The sequence below is a fragment of the Lutjanus erythropterus genome, chromosome 2, assembly GCF_056507025.1.
Source record: "Lutjanus erythropterus isolate fLutEry1 chromosome 2, fLutEry1.hap2, whole genome shotgun sequence".
NCBI classification, from domain to species: Eukaryota; Metazoa; Chordata; class Actinopteri; order Lutjaniformes; family Lutjanidae; genus Lutjanus; species Lutjanus erythropterus.
The window spans coordinates 8,998,299-9,017,997 of record NC_139318.1 but is presented as its reverse complement, the minus strand read 5'-3'; the positions used below and the strand labels follow the sequence as shown (position 1 = coordinate 9,017,997).

Here is a 19,699-nt window from a genome sequence, read left to right as displayed (position 1 = left end):
ATCCACTGAGAATGGAATCTCAGCCCAGTACCCAGTTGTGACCATGAAGAAGAAAATGTGAAATGAAAGGAATTTTATATCTGGTTTCGCTGCATCCTTTTTTAAAAATCCTTTTCTAAAAAATTCATTCAGTCCATCACGAGCTTGACAATGTCAAGGTGAAGGTAAAGGGTCACCTTTACTGTGATCATACAATCATACAAACTAAAGTAAATATACTCCACTTCTAAGCCATAACGTCAGGGGTAATGACTGGAAAATTAACTTAGCATACATGTTTTTTATTTTATTTTTATCATTTTATTATTCTATTTTTATTACATTGTATGAGCAAAATGTTAAAATGTTACTCTTTTTAAAAAACAAAAAACAAATGTGTTTGGAGATTTTTATTGTAACTCTTGTTATTGATGAAGCCTTTATTTATTTTTTTACCAAGCATTTTTTTCCTCTTGGTAAAATCAGGTTACCTGCAGCACAAAAGAACAGTAGCTGTATCGCTGTAACCGTCTGTCTCATGAGTCCAGGACCACTGAGGATTCATGTTGTCCCATAAATCCCAGCGCGCTCAGCTTTACCTGTTGAAAGAATGATGCAAGCCAGAGCCTGGGCTAAAGCTGAATCAGACAGTATGTTGCAATCTCGCTCCTCTTCTTCAGGGAACTGAAGTTACAGTCATAACATTTGGATTTCTCAGAGGCACCCATCTCTGTTGTGTCCTATTTTAAAGTAACTTACAGACAGAGCCAGACACTGAAGGTTAAAGTGCCAGTGACTCACAGATTCTAATTAACTTTTGAACGTATTTGATGATCGTTGATCACATTTTTACTTAAAAGGCAACTGTTTTTCAGACTTTTGTTGGTTTTCATCTTGACGGTTTAATGACTGCAGTAACAACAGATTTTTCTTTTTTAAAAATACTCTTATAAGATTTCAGACTTTTAGAGTTTTTTTTTATTTTCACTGAAGCCATGTTACATCACCAACTTCACAATACAGACATCATGATGTATTTCAAAAAATGTATCCTTGCTTTTCAACAGGATCACCTACCACACTTAGAATAATAGATCTCACAGATTAGAGAGAAAATGTCCGTGTGGGGATGAAAAAGCCCAAGATGAATAGGTAATGTAAGAATAAGCAAACCAGGCCAGTCACACCTTCAGTTATCTCATACTGAATAAAACATAGAGCATGTGTGTCCCACCTTTTCTGCTACTCACTGGCACAGACACACACACATGTACATGCAGAATAACCTACACATCTATGATTGTCATCCTTTATTCATTATGTAGCAGGCAAGAAAAGCAAAGCAGTCACCTCTGTTAGAGTGTTTTCACCTCCACGAAACATCCACTGAACACATAAACAGACAGTTATGTTAAGAATGACTAACTATTAAGAACTAATTACAAATATACAATTACTGTAATTAAGTACTTTTTCGAGTTTTTATGAATAGAATTTAAAATATGTGCCATTTGTTGAAAATGAGGGGAAAAAACATGTTTTGTATCTCAGAATTATTGATGATTAATCAATTGTTAGGATTTTGGTTCAGGAAAAAAAACAAAATGTGTGCTCTAGTTCGGAGAAGTGACTTTACATCAACAACTGAAAGTAAGTAATACTCTGAGTAGTTTTTGCCACAAGTACTTTGCACTTTTACTTCAGTATTTTTCTAACACCAGTACTTTTACTAGTAATTGAGTAATATTTTAGCAATGTACAGTACTTGTTCTTGAGCACAGATTTTCAGTACTCTTTCCATCACTGCCTACTTTAACACATTAACCTGCATCATAACCAAATCCCTCTTATAACCAGTGATTATAAGGTTTGTACTGTAAAAAAAATGTAAAGCTCCTAGGGAGGTAGAATTTTTAAGAAACAGAAAATAGTATTATTTTAGAATTTTAGTCTCAAAATTTAAGTTGTATTTGGATTAAATGATGGTTCTCCGGCAGTGTTAAACATTCTTATTGAACATAATAATTTGTGTGGGTTTTTATCATAGCTTCTTGAGGTGGGCATGAAAGTAAACCTCTCAGCAAAAACCCTGACTCTATCTATTATCCTCAGTCAGGACATAGAACCTCTGCAAATTGCTCTTGGTGATCTGACCACAGCTTGCAAAACCTGGTAATGTGAAAATTCAATGTTGTACCTTGACATGTGGTCAGATCTGATATTTTTTGAAAAAGAAATAGTTTAATTGAATCCTTTGTCCTGACTAAGAAATCTCACAAATGAATTATGTTGAATGGAGTTGAATATTCAGTGGAAATCATGAAAGGTTTTCTTTTTGTATCTAAAAATGAGACACTCCATGTAAAAGCTGGTGCAGAATTATTTTTGTTATTTACTAATAAGAACAGTCTGTACCAGTTAATATCACAAAAACAAAAGAAGAAGAAAAGTAATAGCTAAATCAGACAGTGACATTATAAACAAAAAAATCATTTTTGGTGACAGACCGCTTCAGACAACTGAAGAGATGCATTTCTTAAATACACAATATGTAACTTCTGCTGCTAGGGGTCCATCACATTAAAACAGCAGCAAAAGAGGTAGTTTGATAATGTTGTGAATAAAAACATTCCTGGTGACTAATTTCCCTGAACGCAAATTTAAATTTAGACTAGTTGACTAGTCTAACAGTAAGAAAACACATATATGATGGGCTCACATCCCCAAGTAGTGGCAGGTGGCTGCATAACACCTTCGAGAAAACATTTAACTGGCATTGTACATGAATAAAATATTGCTAAATAATTTAACAACTACTATTTCCAGTGCTGACTAGCGAGGGTGGTGATGTTTAATCGTGTGGTCGACTAATCACATGCTTCCCTAGTCGTGAAGTAGGGGAGGATCATGGGAGTTGTTATCTTCACCTCTCTGATGAAAATCTATCTAACAAGACTCAGGCAGAAATCATGTTAATGGATGAGGTCATATTTAAGTTTATTTACAATACATTTAGTCACATTCGCCAACTTTCTTCCTCACTCTCTGTCGTATCCTGTGTTTTCCCAGAAGTTATACCAACTAGCTAGCAATGGCTAGCAGTAGACCCACTGTTACCCTGAATATATTACTTCAGACCCAGACTTCTCTGGGTCTGACCATCGTTGGAAACATTATAAGTACACAACATATAGAATATAACTGGCGTTTTTTGACATTTTATGCCAAAACGTTACTTATTATAGCTTTAAGAGAGTCAAAATAACCGTATAAATATTAATAATTTCAATTTGCAACAGCTTAAAATATGGGCTGGATTAAAGTAGTTGTAGATTTATGAGTACGACATTTTTCTAAACTAGAAAAGGTAAACAATGGTGCATAAATTACTATCATTACATTCAAAATAAGTGATAACATTTTCATCACATGGGGTTGCTATTAGTTTTTCAGCGGTGTTCCGGTTTCCTCAGTCAGAATTGCATGCTGACTGCTCTGCACTGTATTTTATGTACCATTACTTTAGTCTTTGAGCCACTCAAAGTACTTTACAACTATATGTTACGTTCACAGCCACATCCACACACTGATGGCAGCCACTGGGAGCAATTTTAGTTTCAGTAACTTGCCCAAGGATGGAACAATTGAATGATCGAACCACTGCCCACGCTGCCTCCTCAGCCAAAGCCACCCTTTTTGTTGTTTTGCACAATACATACTTCTCAAAGACTTTTTAAAATGTAATGCAATATGGGCAAATTGGTGCAGTCTGTGTGTTGCTATCAACAACTCAATAAGGTATTGGGTCTTTTTTACATTTAATGCTGTGGGCGCCAAAGTTGGAATTTAAAGGGACACTTCACCCCCAAATTAAAAAGATATATATTTTTCCGCTGGCCTCTATGTCACTCCAAATTGTGGTGTTTAAAGCACCAAAAAAATACATTTAAAACACTCAACAGCAATGATTTCCTGCCAGAAATCATGTCTTGATCTCTCGAAATTATTCACAAACCTTGTTTTGAGGAGTTTCATGTAGAAACTATTTTCTTTCAGCAGTAGAATCTACAAGAACTACTTTCTAGTTCCAACATGAAACTGCTCACAACAAGGTATGTGGATAATCTTGATTTTTGGAAAGAGACACTGGTTTTGAAATTTTCAGATTTTGCACAAGATCTGCAACTCAAACGAAAAAAAAAAAAAAAAAACTAGATGGATAAACAGCACCAGGGGAAATATATGTATTTTTCATTTTGGGGTGAACTGTCCCTTTAATTCTATATACTGTCCCAAAAGAAAGGAAACTTTCAAAATAAGATCACGTGATCCACATGTCTCCTAGACATAAATGAGCCCAGTTTAAGACCAATATGTGGCTTCGACCATTTTCTCCTACTTCTTAAATTCGGCTCCTGAGAATCAGCCTCAGTGTGAGACTAATTTGAGCCCAAATGAAAACCTTGAAGATTTTGTCCTCTGCTGACTCACTGGATCGATCTTAAATTTGTCTTAAATAATCCATTCTTGGGATGATAATGAGATCTAAAAGAAAACTCGGTTGTCTTAAATGAAATCTTAAATTTGGCTCAGTGGTCAAATCAACGTCTTGTTGCTCCGTACATAAACCTCTGACACACCTGTGAACTCAGCAAAAAAATCTCTGGCTTTCCTCTTGTTTTGCTCCTTTTTTCTCCTAAGGGGGGTTTTAGGAGAAACAGATAAGACTTCAGTAAGCTCAGAATAAGAATCTCATTCATTTATCATAAAACAAAGAAAAGAGGATTGTGAGAAACATTTTTTTCCTCTGGGGTGGCTTTACAATATCTCAAATATGAACTTATAATATAACTTTGCATAAACTGACTGTCAAGGCATTGAAAAACTGATCAGTGATCAGCTGTAGTAGCAGCGCTAACCTGCAAAAACACTACTGTCAGTGTGGCATGAGTCTAAGTTCAGCAGCAACAGTTCTTGGTGTCTCTTGTTCGTCCTCTGATGTGACCAGCATCATCAGAGCTCCTACCTGCTCTCACGATTGGCAGTGTAGAGACAGGAAGATGAGCCCGAGTGCAGATCAGCCATGACACACCCTGCCAGTCCACATCTGACTGAACACAAAGGCAGAGCGAGGTGCTGTTGCCTCCACGCTGCATCTATACACTCACTCTCCATCTGACGCGCCGGCGTCATCATGTGCCACAAATATATGGTAATTACTGTCTGCAAAGTTGAAGGAAGGATTCAAGATTAACCTGGTTACGACACAAGTCGTGTTTTTCCGACCGAGCCGCCTCCAAACTGCGTGTTTCTCCCAAATGCACAGTCCAGTTCCCCTCCTGTCTGTCAGTGTGGATCAGAGGCAGCAGGAGGAGCTGAGAGGCTGTCACTTTCTGTCTTTCTCAAAGCCCGCCGCATTAATGGGCTGCCAGTGTGACCCAGCCGCGCTCTCTGTACGACACGATTACTGTGTTTAGCTCTGGACCTAATGCCGCTGACCTCTATTTTCTAATGGGGAGAGACCTTTAAGAGGCACTCAAGACTGAAATCACTTTTGTGTGTCTCCACTGAGACTAGATTTCTGTTTCTCTCTTTTTTTTCTAAGCATGTGTGTGTGTTGTCCCTATTCTCGCTCCCACCCGAGGCTCTGAGAACACAGAGCATGTGCATCCTGTCCGGTCCTGTAAAGGAAACAGTGGAGCAGAGGATTCTTGGAGCCTGGAGCAGATATGGGAGTAGTGCACTCACTAACACAATGTGGGATGACAGTAGTTTAAGTGAGGAAGGATCTTTTTTTTTTTCTTTTTCTGTTTGTTTGTCTCCGTGCAAAGATGCTCTTGTGAATCTGCTGACGTGTAGATTCTGATAAGACCAAATTGTTGAGTTTGTTCTCTCCATCAACTTTTTGGGACTTTCCTGTGTGTCTTTGCACGGCTCTGGGAGTATTTTGGAGGGGGAAAAAAAAGAAAAAAGAAAAGCAGTTCATGTTGTACCAGATCAGCGTATTTCACCCTGCTTGACACTACCCAGAATCCCCTCCTGCTCATGAATGTAATACCATGCTACTGACGCCTGTAATCAGAAAATTATTCAGCCTGCGAGAGGACGAATGTGCACCGTTTTGTTGTAAATTTGTGCGTTTTGCAGCATGCCCACATCCCACTGCTTTGTAATTGGGTTATTAAAAATGCATATTGTTGTCACAGTGTGCTCTTACATGTATTATTAATAACAAATGATGAGGCAGCTGATGCTGATGATGTATTATGATGCCAAAACATCCTGGCAAACCAGTAAAACTGTATACGTCCTTTTGTATTGACAGATGGCTGCTTTGTGTGCAGGCAAAAACTAATATTATTTTTTTGCCGTTCATCCGTGTCATAAATATCGTCTGTGTCCAGATGAATATGTATTGCTTTTAGCAGCGGGGTCCGACCCCCCCAGGGACGGTGTCAGTGGCTGGCGTCGCTCTGGGGCTGCAGCAGCAGGAAGAGAAGCAGGCCAGAGCCTGTATTGTGTAGAAATTAATCACATTACAGGGAGAAAAAAAAAAAAGCGTGGCTGGTTTTTCAACTGCTGTCTGACGTCACTGACTGTAACAGATACATGAGGTCTGCCAGGCCAAGCAGTCGCACTCATTTACTGCAGCTGTCATCTGCTGCATTTTGTTTATTTACCTCCAATCAGCTGTAAGCAGAAGACACAGCACTCATCCTTTCATCGTTGACTTCCATGATGTCATATTTACAAAACCAGAGAAACCTCAATAGTGAATTAGAGCAGAGACTGGATTTGAACTTAACATCCATCCTGTATATGTCCTCTAATGGATGTTTTTATTGGATGAAGCCATCAGATTTATTTTGATTCACTGTACAGTTTATATGGCACCAGTGAGGTAATGGACACATGTACAAATAGATAATTACATATACAGTACACACTGAAATGAAAGGAGCTCTTAGTCATCATGTCGAGTACTGCTCAGTCTTTAAAATCAGTCATATAACCTTCATACTACTGTATCAATATATTTAACATACAAGGACTATGGACTGAGGTCTTTGAGGACTCCAAGAATAAACTGGAGTACGACAAAATCATCATAGCAGAATGTTAATTTATTCATTCTCAAAATACCCCTACACTGTAAAAAAAAAAAAAAAGAAAAAGAAAAATATTCAGCTGGCTGCCCCAGATTTTTGAGTTTTGAATCAAACTCAGACTCTTAGGTTTTGATATGAAGGTTTACAGGTTTTAGAACAAATCAAAAATTAAAAATTGATTGATTTGTCATTAACAGGAGGGGAAGTAACTAATTACAAGTACTCAAATGACTGTAATTAATTTGTTTTTTTGGGATACTTGTATTCACATGAGTACATTTTCAAGTACTTTTACTTGTACTTAAGTATGCATTCCAACCTGTAATCTATTTAGTTACTTTTAAAATCCTAGTTAAATATTGAGTACAATATCCAAAACTTTCATTTGCATTTTAGTAGCCAATCAGGTGATCTGATCACAAACAGGCCAATGAAAACAAAGAAAAAAAAGTGTGGAATAAGACAGTAGTAGTTTGTATCCAATAAATTATTAATGATTAATCAGCTTTTAGTGTTTTCAATTACTGATTAAGGAAAATGCACAAAATTTGCAAGCCTAGTTTGGAGAGGTGACGGCGACATCAATGGTTAAAAGTAACTAGTACTTTTTAAGATTAATATTTTGTACTTTTACTTAAGTATGTTTCTAACACCAATACTTTTACTTGTAACTGAGCAATATTTTAGTCTTTTAAGTTTTAAAATAAACTAAACAAATGTTAAGCAATGATATTCTGTTGAGAAAATTCACTTTTCTTCTTTAGTTAAACATATTTGAAAATCAGATGGTTGCACTGAAAGTATTAGATTATTAACTTTTAATCACTTTCACTTCAATGACTTCACTTAACAATTTTTCCAATATGTTCTCTAAAATCTACAATTCAATAAATTCTAAAATCTAAAGAAGAAAAGTAATCGTTTGTTGATAATTTGCTTTACTTAGATAAACTTGAATTTTTAAGTAGGACAAAAAAAAATCAGAAATGGATTGATTTACATTACTTGGGTGCTTAAAAATCAAATGGTTGTGAGTGAAAATATGAAATTATTAATGATCTCTACAGACAGTTAGTGTGGCTATAGTTTTTCAGCTGCTGGCTGACGTCGCTGACTGTAACAGATACAGACGGTCTGAACAGTCACACTAATTTACTACAGCTGCTCCATTTTACAATAAGTTTGTTCAGTTGTCATCTGCTGCATTTTGTTACATACCTCAAGCAAGCTGTTAGCGCAGGATGCAGCGCACATGTTCATCTTTTCTTTGCAGACTTCAATGACGTTATTTTACAAAGCCGGAGAAACCGCCACAGCAAATTATACTGAAATGTACAGACTGGATTTGAACTTAACATCCACCCTGTGTACTGTACATCCTCTAATAGATGTCTTTATCGGATGAGGCCATGAGACTTTATTCACTGTATGTAATTTATGTGGCAGCAGCGAGGTACTTGTAAGTACGTACTGAAATAAAAAGGGACACTTAGTCATGATGGCGAGGATTGCTCATCTTGTAAACGGTTATGTAAGCATACCAACATATTTACATACTGTACAAGGACAACTGACTGGAATAAACTACTTTAAGAAACAACCATCTTAGCAAAATGTTAACTTAATTCTTCTCAAAGTATTATCAGCTATGTAATTAGTGTCTAGAATATTTTCAATAGAATCTTAAAGGGATAGTTCACCCAATAATTAAATTTCAGTCATAATCTACTCACCTTCATGCCGTTGCTGAATCTCCCAAATAATTTTCACAAGACATAAAATGCCTCCATACTGCTCTTCAGGTGTAATCTAAGCCTCTTAAAGATCCCAAACACGCCGTTCACTTGCAAGCACACACAAACTAAAAACATGGTGGAAATGATGTATTTGAAGTCAGCTTGGCATGTAGTGACTTTAGGAGACTTGGATTACACCCGACGAGCAGTATGGGGGCATTTCCTGTTTTGTTTTTTGTTTTTTCTGTTGTTTTTTTTAAAGTTTTTTACATTTTTTTTACTGTCTGGGAGATTCTGCAGCACTGTTTTCCTGTGAAACTCCTTGTGGACTGAAAAACTAAACTCGATCTTCAATCAGCACTAGGGTGAGTAGATAATGACTGAATTTTCATTTTTAGTGAACTGTTGCTTTAAGGTAAGTAAATGTTAACATTAAATAAATAATACTAGTAATAATACTAATACTACTACTACTGGGAGACTAGACTAGATAATCCTGTTTTACAATTATGTATGACAGACGTTGTTGCTGGAGTGTCACTGTTCAGAGTCACAGAATACAGAGAGAAAGACACAGATGGACAGAGAGATGACCTGCTGTAGGTTACAACGACAGACACACTACACTGCAGACCAGTGCATCAACTTAGCAGGACTGTTTGGGGACATCAATGTTGAAGGAGAGAACATGTTTACCCGATCGTTGTCCCTGCTCTTGTGGTGTTTCTTTTCTCCTTCACGACCGTGAGGATAGTTCCGCTTCATCGTCTCATCTAAATTGATTGACACCTGCTTTGACACAAGGGGGAGGCGGCGCCCCACGCCACTTGCGTATAGCGAGTGTATAGGGCCGCTCGGCTCTGATGGGGTCTCCTAGGATCCCAGCACATTATTATTATTTTTTTTTTTTTTTAAAGCACTAATTAAAACAGAAACAGAAAACAATGATATGAAGTCAATGAAAATTCGGACTGACAGAATAAAGTTTGTGTAAGATATGACAAAAAGTATCATCAGGGTTCATTTATCTTGGGTTTGGAGACTACACATTTTGAACAGAAAGCTTTGGTACAAACTGTGGATGTGATGTTTTTAAAGATGTGGGTATTTACCAGGCACAGAGGGTCTAAAATGCTATCAAGTTCAATTATGGGAAATGTGAACAAATCTAGCATTTTAAGAGAGTAAACCATATATTTGGAGCTTAAAGTTAGGCTTTCTGCCTTTGCTGCATGAATTTTGACCATTTTTTTTGTCAATCTCGCTACCAAACTTCTGGTATATCCCTGTAGGAATAACTATCTCAGAATTATACCTTCCACATCTGTTCTTTTGGTGTATATTGATTTGATTTATGCACCAGCTGACACATGTAGCGGAGGTTTAAAGTGGTTTTTAAGCATTAATATTGCATGCTAATTGAGCCTGCAGTAATTAAACTAAATAGGCTTGGTTAGCTTTGACATCTGCAAGTCCAGGTTTAATTTGGTACATTTTTGCCAACTTTCCATGCATTAATTTTTGTCTTCTGATACTGGAATAAATCCAACAAAAGTACAAGAAAATAATACAAAACAATTGACGCAGATGCCTTTTAAGTTTTGAAGAGTTAAAGTTGCACAATTGCACAAGTGCACAATTGTAAAAAGCTGAAGTTTTTTGAAAAATTCAGTCATAAATGGGAACAAAAGGTGGACAGACATCAGTGGGATACAGTGTAAAAAGCCCCAGATCAGTAATTCCAACTTCCCAGTGTGTCGCCACATGATATATAAAAACAGTTATGTTACTATAAATAAAACATGTTCAGATTATTCACCAGTGAATAGACAGAACACGATTTTAAAATCGGAAACAGGTTTTTAAAAGGGTACTCGGGGTAATCGCTAGAGTACCCTTTTAATGAATAAGTAAATATTCCACGAAAGCATAGTACAATATAAGTAGGAAGGCTGGAGTACTTAAGAATTCATGATCATGAGTTACATTTTAACCATTGTTATTATAGACAATAAGTCATTTTTAAGAATTTATTTGAACTTGTCTTCATGAAACCACCCGCTCACACTGTAGCTGACAGTACACACACACTACCTGTATGTGTGTCCATCCACAGGTGCCCTAAGCTGATAGAGTCTTTTCCTTTCGTGGCTGTCATAAAGGATGATAGAGCTACCCGGGGATTAGTGCCCACCGCCTCTGTCTTCATGCTCCATCTTTGTATTTTCACAAATCAGCGCGGGCGTGATCTGAACTGTGCGAGGAGACGGGCGTGTTTGACTTGCACGTCTTGCTCCTGCTCTTTGAATATTCAGCGAGTCCTGTCCTTTGAAGCTGCTCCTTGGTCTCCTTTTGTGAGCGAAGCAGCTTCATTCATTGTGACTTATGCAAAGTGATCTTTAACCCGGAGGGAAACCACAGAGAACACTTCGGGGACTTGTGAGAGCCTCTCTCTGATGGATCATGTTTTGGAAATAATACTCTTTTTGGACAGACTAAAAAATAAGCTTTAGACTTTAGTAGAAATGTGTTTTACAAATAGTGCAACACAGTGTTCATTTTGACAAGGATCTTTATTTTTAATTGTTGTCACTTATTGAAATTGGCCACCCCAAGTGCCAACCCATTATCCTCAAGTATGATTGGCTATCTACCCAGTGACTATTTCAATGTGCATTGTTTTTTTTGTTTTTTTGTATGTAGCCTTTATTAAATTTTATTACAGGTTAATTTATTGATCATATTACAACACAGGGTTGTATAATAAGATGTTAGCAGGAGTACCCATTGTGCTTCACACAAAAACAAAAACAATTAAAAAACTATGCAGCAAATGGGTGAATAAATGATAAGAGTCTCACAGCCTAAGGCAAGAGGAAGGCCTACAGTGGAGGTACAATTTGTTTTTGAGGACTTAAAGAATAAAGTATTGAGGTTTTTTTATTATGTTTTTATTGTGACGTGTTGGGTTGTGATTTACTGCATCTTTAAAATTAAAAAATGTTATACAAGAATGTAAAGAAGCTGTAATGTTAGTAATTCGAGTATATATAAGAATAGGTCAATAAATGCTAATCTGACATCTACTTCATGTCACCCATGAATAAAAGTCTGGATATGCCTCTGGTAGCCAAAATACCTTTTTGGTGGCCCACTTAAATCATCATTGTCCACTTTTCCCACGAGTTGTGATATGGTGTTTCCTGTGGGCATCGTTTCCCATGAAAAGTGAGCAACACTTTGTCTGGTTGAAGAAGCTGGCGGCACACGCTGCAGTACGTCACTGCAGGGGTCTTTAACATTCAGTGGAACCCGCTAACTGATAGAGAGATGGAGCAGAGACCCCCTACTACATGATGTTTATTGCATTAAATCTTTTTTGTTTTGCGTTTACTTGTAGCTGCTAACCTAGCGGCAGTTGTAGTTGTAGCATGGCTAACTGTTAGCTGGATTAGCCTCAACCTCTGCACATTTCTGAGGTGGAGGGTCTGTCCGAGTCGTGAAGTCACAAAATGATCCACTGTGGCTCATAAGAGTGTGTTTACACTTGGGATAATAATACAGCAAACTGGCCAACATATTTCAGTTATACGCAGCTAACTAGTTCACTGTTTTGGATGGGTGCCACACGGTAATTTAGATTAGCTAGCTCACATGATTGGCCAAGGATTCAAGGTATACTTTTGTCATATCTTTCCTATGTTGGATTTGATGTGTATTTTCAGACATATTGTATATGTAAATAAAAAAACTTTTAAAGAATAATTTGAGGGACCCTCTGCATTAACTCTAAGGACTCCCTTTGGTCCCAGAATCCCTATTGAAGACCCATTTCTAGCAATTTAAACTTCTTCTTCTATTCACTCTTAAATTTTTGTCGCAGTTTAATTTTTTCATCATCCACCTTTTGTGTTTCTGGTTCTTCTATAAAGATCATGTCAGCAGATAGCTGGCTTAGTAAACCCAGACTTCAGGAGCCCCGACATATCGGTAGCTCGCTGGTGACGAGTACTGTTTGCTGTTTTCATAGGAAGTTGAAATTTAAGGTGTAAAAGAATCGGGATGATTGCAGAACTGTAGCGCTGCGTTGGTGAAGGCTTATAGAAAGGAGATAAAACTTGGTGGCCACAGGGGGCCGCCTACACTGAATACCCAGTGACCACAGAGTAATTTTGTGCAGCAATGGGCCATAAGGCCTTGGCTAATGTCAAACCCTGGGATTGCTTATGTTCGGACATTTATTACAAAAAAGATGTAATTAATTTGATGAACCAGTCATAAAAAATCCACGTCAGGTGTCCCACACTGTGTAACAAAAACCTCAGTGCTCCTGCTTTATCTGAGCCGACTAAAAAACAACATCACTCCAGACTTGGTTGACAAAAACAGTAATTTTACCTCACACAAATCAATATCAGTTGAAGTGTACTCTATGTTTAGACTATTTTCACTGCTTTTCTTTACCATCAGACAGTCCTTTCTGATGGACAACTGAAGCCGTCATCCAAGCTCTCTTCATAGCCACCAAGACTCCTTGGAAACAACAGTAATTTTACCTTGCAGGAAACGGGAGTTTCTGGTCTGCCTCAATCCTTGGCAAGTCGTGTTAGTTTCTATGCGAACTAATGTGTTAAAACACCAAATCGCTCACACAATAACAACAAACTAGCGAATCGAGGCAGCAGTAATCCAACAGCGCCTGTGTTCTGTGAGGTAAAATTACTGTTTTTGTCAAAGAAGTTTGGTGACTTTGAAGAAAGCATATACATCAGTTGTTTCCTGTCAGAAAAGGCTGTCGAATACCAAGCAAAGTAATGCAGTGAAAATATCCCAAATATAGCGAATACTTCAACTGATACTAATTTTTTTTAGTTTGTCCTTTGTTTAGGCGACTAAAATGCTGCTGACCCCATCTGCAGCGTTCCACAGCACTTCCTTACCTAACTTCTGTGTTTGCCCACACAAGTCTTAAGAAATAGTCTGTCTTTTCCAATTACATATTTTACTTTTTAAACTTCACCTTTGGCATTAATTCTCAATTAAAACTGTGGTGATGTGCCTACAGCTGGATTTGAGTTCTAATTCTGCACAAGCCTTTTAAATTTTGTTTAAAAGTTGGTTGATTTTGAATGTTTTTTACTTTATTTTATAGGCCATTTAATTGTGTACAATGTGGCTTTGTTTTCTTAATTGTTGTCTGCTCCTGCGCTGAATGTAGGAATAGTGAATGCTAAAGGCCATCTTCATGTGAACTGATAATTTTGTAGATATGTGTGTGTGGGTGTGTGAGTATTAAAATGAATACATGTAAATATGCAAGTAAGTAAAAGATGCCTTATGTAACTTTTTTAGAAATTCCAGTTCCCAGGGTTTTAATTGTTAGTTTGGGCTGTTGTTACAATACTAAAAGGCTGATTTGCTGTTACCATGGCAGTGATTGTGATGCTGTCTCCCTGGGCAGCTGGATTCCTTCTGCATTTTGTCTTGGAGATGTCCTGTTTTTTTGAACCAGGGAGCATTGTGTAACCCATAAAATCAATGCCCTGGATGATTTTGTGAAGGCCAGCTGTGTGAGATATCTCATTATGTCTCCGCTCTCTGCGGCATTCTGCGGCTCATGTTGTGCCATGTAGTCATATGGGTTTTAAACATAGAACGAGAGCAGGTGCAGCCGCAGTCCAAAAGCACTGGAGGGGAAACAAACACAAACAACATGCCTTATCCTGCCTTCGAGTGTCCCCTGTCCCCGTGGACGTCTGCTGTGCCATCACTCTGTATTCCGCTCCACACACGCACAGCAGCCAAAACCCCGAGCCTGAACCCCCAAAATGCTGCTGATCGGCCGCCTTGGTTGCTTCCCCCGCGCGGTACAGTACCTGCTCCTTTCAGCCAGCGGGAGAGGGGGATCATGCTGTGATAAATGGCCAAGCAGCAAGGGGAGGCGAAAGGGGGAGGGTTCCTCCAAGACTGTTTTGTTTAATTGCCAGTCCGCTAACAAGTGGTAGGGTTTGATTAAGCTCAGCAGGAAAAAGGCGCTTGCCTGTCAGTTAGACCGCCTGCAAAACTCCAGAGCTGCACATTACGTCACGACACCCAGATGATGAGCTGACATCAATAAAGTGAAGAACTCATCTAGGAGCAGCTCCCATATGAGCGAGCCTGAGCTATAGAGGAATATTACAGAAATTCATTCAATGGAGGCATGCATTATGAAAAATATTGTGACAAACATACAGTATTTCCTTCACTTCACATATGTGGAGCACATACTGTATAATTTGCTGAAATTGCAGGACAGCATGTTATGAAAAAAATGGTTATATTACATTTCTCAGACGCTGTAGCTGCTGTGCAATCACTTCTGCATCGCATGTCTGATATCTTTGTGAAATCATGGTAGAGATTGTGTCCTTGGTTGAATTATGGCACTGCTACCAGTGATGTAGTAACTTTAAACATTTTATTTTAATTATATTGTGCCATTAAAAGCTTTTATTGTTTGCATTTGTTTCAGTTTACACACTACACTGGATTATTGACCAGGTTAATGGAGCCCAATAATTGCTTAATTTCATCTACCATAGCAGTCAGCCATTAATTATTTTTACATAGTTATTAATATATCAAATCCTCAATAATTGGCCATTGATTTTTATCATTTCTTTCTTAAAAGTATCTCATGAGGATGAAGTGGAAATGTAATGAACCAGCAAACTGCATCTTCTGTCCTGATCTGACTCCAAGTGGATGAGCATTAAAATGAGCCAATTCACTTTTAACCTTTTTATGAACAGTTATGCAGAAAACACCACAGATTTCAGTAGATGTATGGACCACATGTGATCATCAGGATTGTTTCAATTGGTTTTATGATGAACTTTTTTATGGTCAGTATCTTAATGATAGCAAACAGTGGTCAGAACCCCCAGCTTGGAGAAGCAGAGAGGAGCACCAGCATGGGAGGCAAGTAATACACTGCTGTGGACGGGGTGAGCCCCAAGCCAATTTTAGACACATCGACAAATCAATACCACTCACACTATTTTGAATAGTTTCACTGCCTTACATTGCTGTCGACAGCCTTTTTGGTCAGGAAACTGCAGCTAAATAAATCATATATCACTCTTTCTGAAGCCACCAGACTCCATTGGCAAATATAGTCATTTTACCTCACAGAACACAGGAGTTGATGATCCACCACTGCTTCAATCAATCAGTCACTATGGGACTTCATTGTCCTTAAAGGTTAGTTTGGACCCCCCAGTCACATAATAAGACAAACTAACTAACCGGTCAAAGCAGCGGTAGATCAGCAACTCCTGTGTTCTGCAGGGTAGTATTACTGATTTTGCGACTGCAGTTTGGTTGGTTTGGAGAAAGAGATATTTGGCTTAAATAATGGCCAATTCACAGTGGAAAAGGCCACCTATTTGCAAGGAAAAGCTGTGAAAATATTAAATATTATTAAATATAGCATACACTGAAACCTATATTGATTCCTTCTTTTTCATGTCTTTTTTAGGTGTCTAAAACACATTTACAATATGTGCTGTCCCTGTCCACAGCAATACATTGATTATTGAACAAGTTAGTGGAGTCTCATAATTACTTAATTTCATCTTCTGTAACAGTCAGTCATTAATTATTATTACATAGTAATTACATTATTATTAGTGTATTAAATCTCATTGTTTTTTATAATTTCTTTCTAAAACATCTCATGTATCAAAGCTGGAAGTCTAATGAACCGGATAACTGCATTAAAAGTCCTGTCCTCATCTGGCTTCTTATCCAAGCTACAAAATGTGCAAAGGCATTAAATTAGCTGAGTTCACTTTAGCTTCACACCTTCATATATTTATTTATTTGCAGTTTAAAGTTACAGGGACAGTGCACATTAATAAACATTTCTGTAAATGTGCCTTTTTAGCCATCTTGGCTAATTTTCAACTGCAGTCCTTGAACAGGTGTAATGACAAGCTACAAAAACATGTAAAATAAATTAAAATAGAGAAGGTGGAAGGAACGACAAAGAAAGAAAGAAAGAAATCCTTTGGTACATGCATTCTCAGTGTTTCAAAATGTGTGTTTTGCTCATTGTGAAATACTTCAACACAATTACGTGACACTGGGGAAAGGCCAACATTTAAACTCTGTAAAACACTGTTTTATTGATTTTAGCAGTCTGACAGGCACTTGCCAACATGATGCTCCACTTCCTGTTAATGATAAGTCACACCTCCGGCTGGCTTCTGTAAGACAGTTGAGATGTCATTTTAGAAAATGCTCGCTCTCATTTTGCATCATAACTGTGAATGCACCAGCATATCTGTCAACTCCTGTCGATTTTTGATGGCTTGAAAAAATGTTGCTGTTTTGGATAATGAAAAGAAGAATTACCATAGTGATACAAATTTCTGTCAAATAAGCAATTCTGTATCAACCAGGGATGAAAATTCTGTGTTTAAATGTGTTATATGTAAGTATTTTAGTGTAAAACATTCAAAAATTTAAGTGTCTCCTTTTGAAATTTCCATTCCGGACCAGAATAACTGTTTTGTATGTCCATTATTCATCAATCAGAGCCCAAATGAATGCCACATTTTCAATGAATTAAAAAGTATCTGTTTATGAGTCATAATTAATAATCTTGTAGAAGGCGTAGATGTTTAGAATTGTTAATTTAAATAATCATCCAGAGTGTGTTATTTCAGAGCTGTGGGCTTTTGTTTTCATGATAAAAGGCTTAACTTTACACTGACAGACAATCAACAGTTATAAACAGCTGATAAACTTACAGTGGAGGACTTGTCATTGCTTATTATTGTCAGTTACAAGTTTGCACACATCCTGCAGAGCTCCTGCAGAGCTCCTGCAGCCCGTCAGTCTCTGCCATGTCTGAGGAGGAGGGGGAGGTCAGAAACAACTCACTCCAACCATAGATCATATATTAAACAATATCAACCTATTTAAACTTGCAATTTTGACTGCTGTACTCATTTTTGCATGCAAATTTGCTACATATTTCTCATTTCACTAAAAGCCAGGAGCTTTGATGTTGTATCAAATATGTAAATATTGTATTGCAGAGATATCTATTGGTGTTAGCATGCTAATCAGCTAGCCCCACCCTGTCTTGTAAACAACTCTGTACCTCAAGAAGCAATAGTGTGTTCCACAAGCTCTCTGAGCTTTTTTAATCTAATATATTAAGAAATAAACTCATTATTAAACAGAAAAATGCAACTATACATTGTGAATTGAAGTTTTTTTCCTTTAACGCTTAATTTCACTGGTAACTAATTGTAAAATACACCATTCAAACTCAACTGAAACAAAATAAAACTCACCAAAACCAACTTGGTTGGTCTTTCCACTATTCCAACAATCACCATCTTTAGTTTGGTTGAGATTAACCCTTAATCCAATGTGTTGGATGTGAAAATATTCTGGCTCATTGCTGCCTCTCTGATGCCCAACCTCCCTCTCACTACTCACCCACTTCTCTCCTCTCCTGTCCCCTGCCTGCTGTATCTTTGTTTTTCCAGGGTTGAGAGTCCTGGTTGGAGTTATGAATCAGAGTCATCAAATAGAACTGCTAGCTGCATGGTTAACTGAGCTAACTGAGCTAACTAGCTATCGGCAGCTGCAGTTAGCGGTGGTTATTTTATCTCAAATTCCTGGTGATATGAGTTTGACAATGGTCTATTCATACATAGATATAACACCTTTAAATGTGCTCCATCCATTTTATAGATCATATGTTACCTGTCCAAGAGTGTCAGGTCGTCATGAACACTCATAACATGCAATGAATATTAATTTTTTTGTGATTTACATAACGGTAAAATTAATAAGAAGCAAATCAGAAACTAATATCTGTAAAAAAGGATTAGATAGCAGATAATGATACTTTGGTTGAAAACTAGCAGCTGGATATCATTTTAATGAGCAAGTATCCGATGATTAATTGCTCAATAAAGTGTCTGTGAGTCTGCCTACTAACATATTATATAATTAATTATCGTCATTATCTCTGATTATCTCTGAATCAGCTGCTAAATGGCACATAACCAATAACTAATGGTTACTTTATTATTGGGTGTGTATTAGTAGCTATTTTCCAGCCTCAAGTAAAGTGAACATTGCCTTTTGTTGTCATGGTCTTTGTTAGGAACCATCTCTTTTGCTGATTCTAGTTGGCTGTGTAGGGAACTGTAATTAGTCATGACAGCACATACCCCAGTGTCTCCCGAATCCCTCGTTGTGTATGCAGACCTCATCCACCTGAAAAATGGTCATTTGAAGTGAGTCCAGATAATTACATTTGTTTGTAACCTCTCACAGATCCTGTCATTAATTTTCACCTTAGCGTGATATAGCTTTGTCACCCTCAGGAGGTCGAAAACTTATCACACACAACCACAACCGCGGTATCTCGCTTCCCTCCCTTTTGTTTCATGATCACCTGCAAAGAAAAAGAAAAACAAACAGAAAAGTACTTCTTGTTTCTTCTTTTTAAGCGAGAAGTCTTGTTTTCTTCTTTCTCCACAGATCTCATATTCTCCTGGATCTTTAATGAGTACCCGACATTTGTGAAGCAGGACAATCGCCGCTTCATCTCGCAGGAGACGGGGAATTTGTACATCGCCAAAGTGGAGCCCTCGGATGTTGGTAACTACACCTGTGTGGTGACCAACACCGTCACCAAGACCCGAGTGCAGGGTCCACCCACCCCACTAGTGCTCCGCAGTGATGGTGAGCCCTCATGATACATTATTCTACAATTTTTATGTACAGTGGATTATATTTTGTAGATTTCATATAAGCAAAAATATTAATTTTCAATTGACCCATTCTACACTTTGTGCTCTG

At 37.7% G+C, this 19,699-nt stretch overlaps 1 protein-coding gene across 2 annotated transcripts in view; it reads left to right on the top strand.

Annotated features, from left to right (window-relative positions):
• The window catches only part of cntn4 (contactin 4), a 262,790-nt gene that overhangs the window by 147,054 nt on the left and 96,037 nt on the right, over positions 1–19,699 (top strand). For both annotated transcript variants that reach the window (XM_084727589.1, XM_084727582.1), the window contains exon 6: positions 19,379–19,582. In XM_084727589.1, the coding sequence (XP_084583715.1) occupies positions 19,379–19,582 (204 nt within the window). The remainder of the gene's footprint in view (positions 1–19,378; positions 19,583–19,699) is intronic.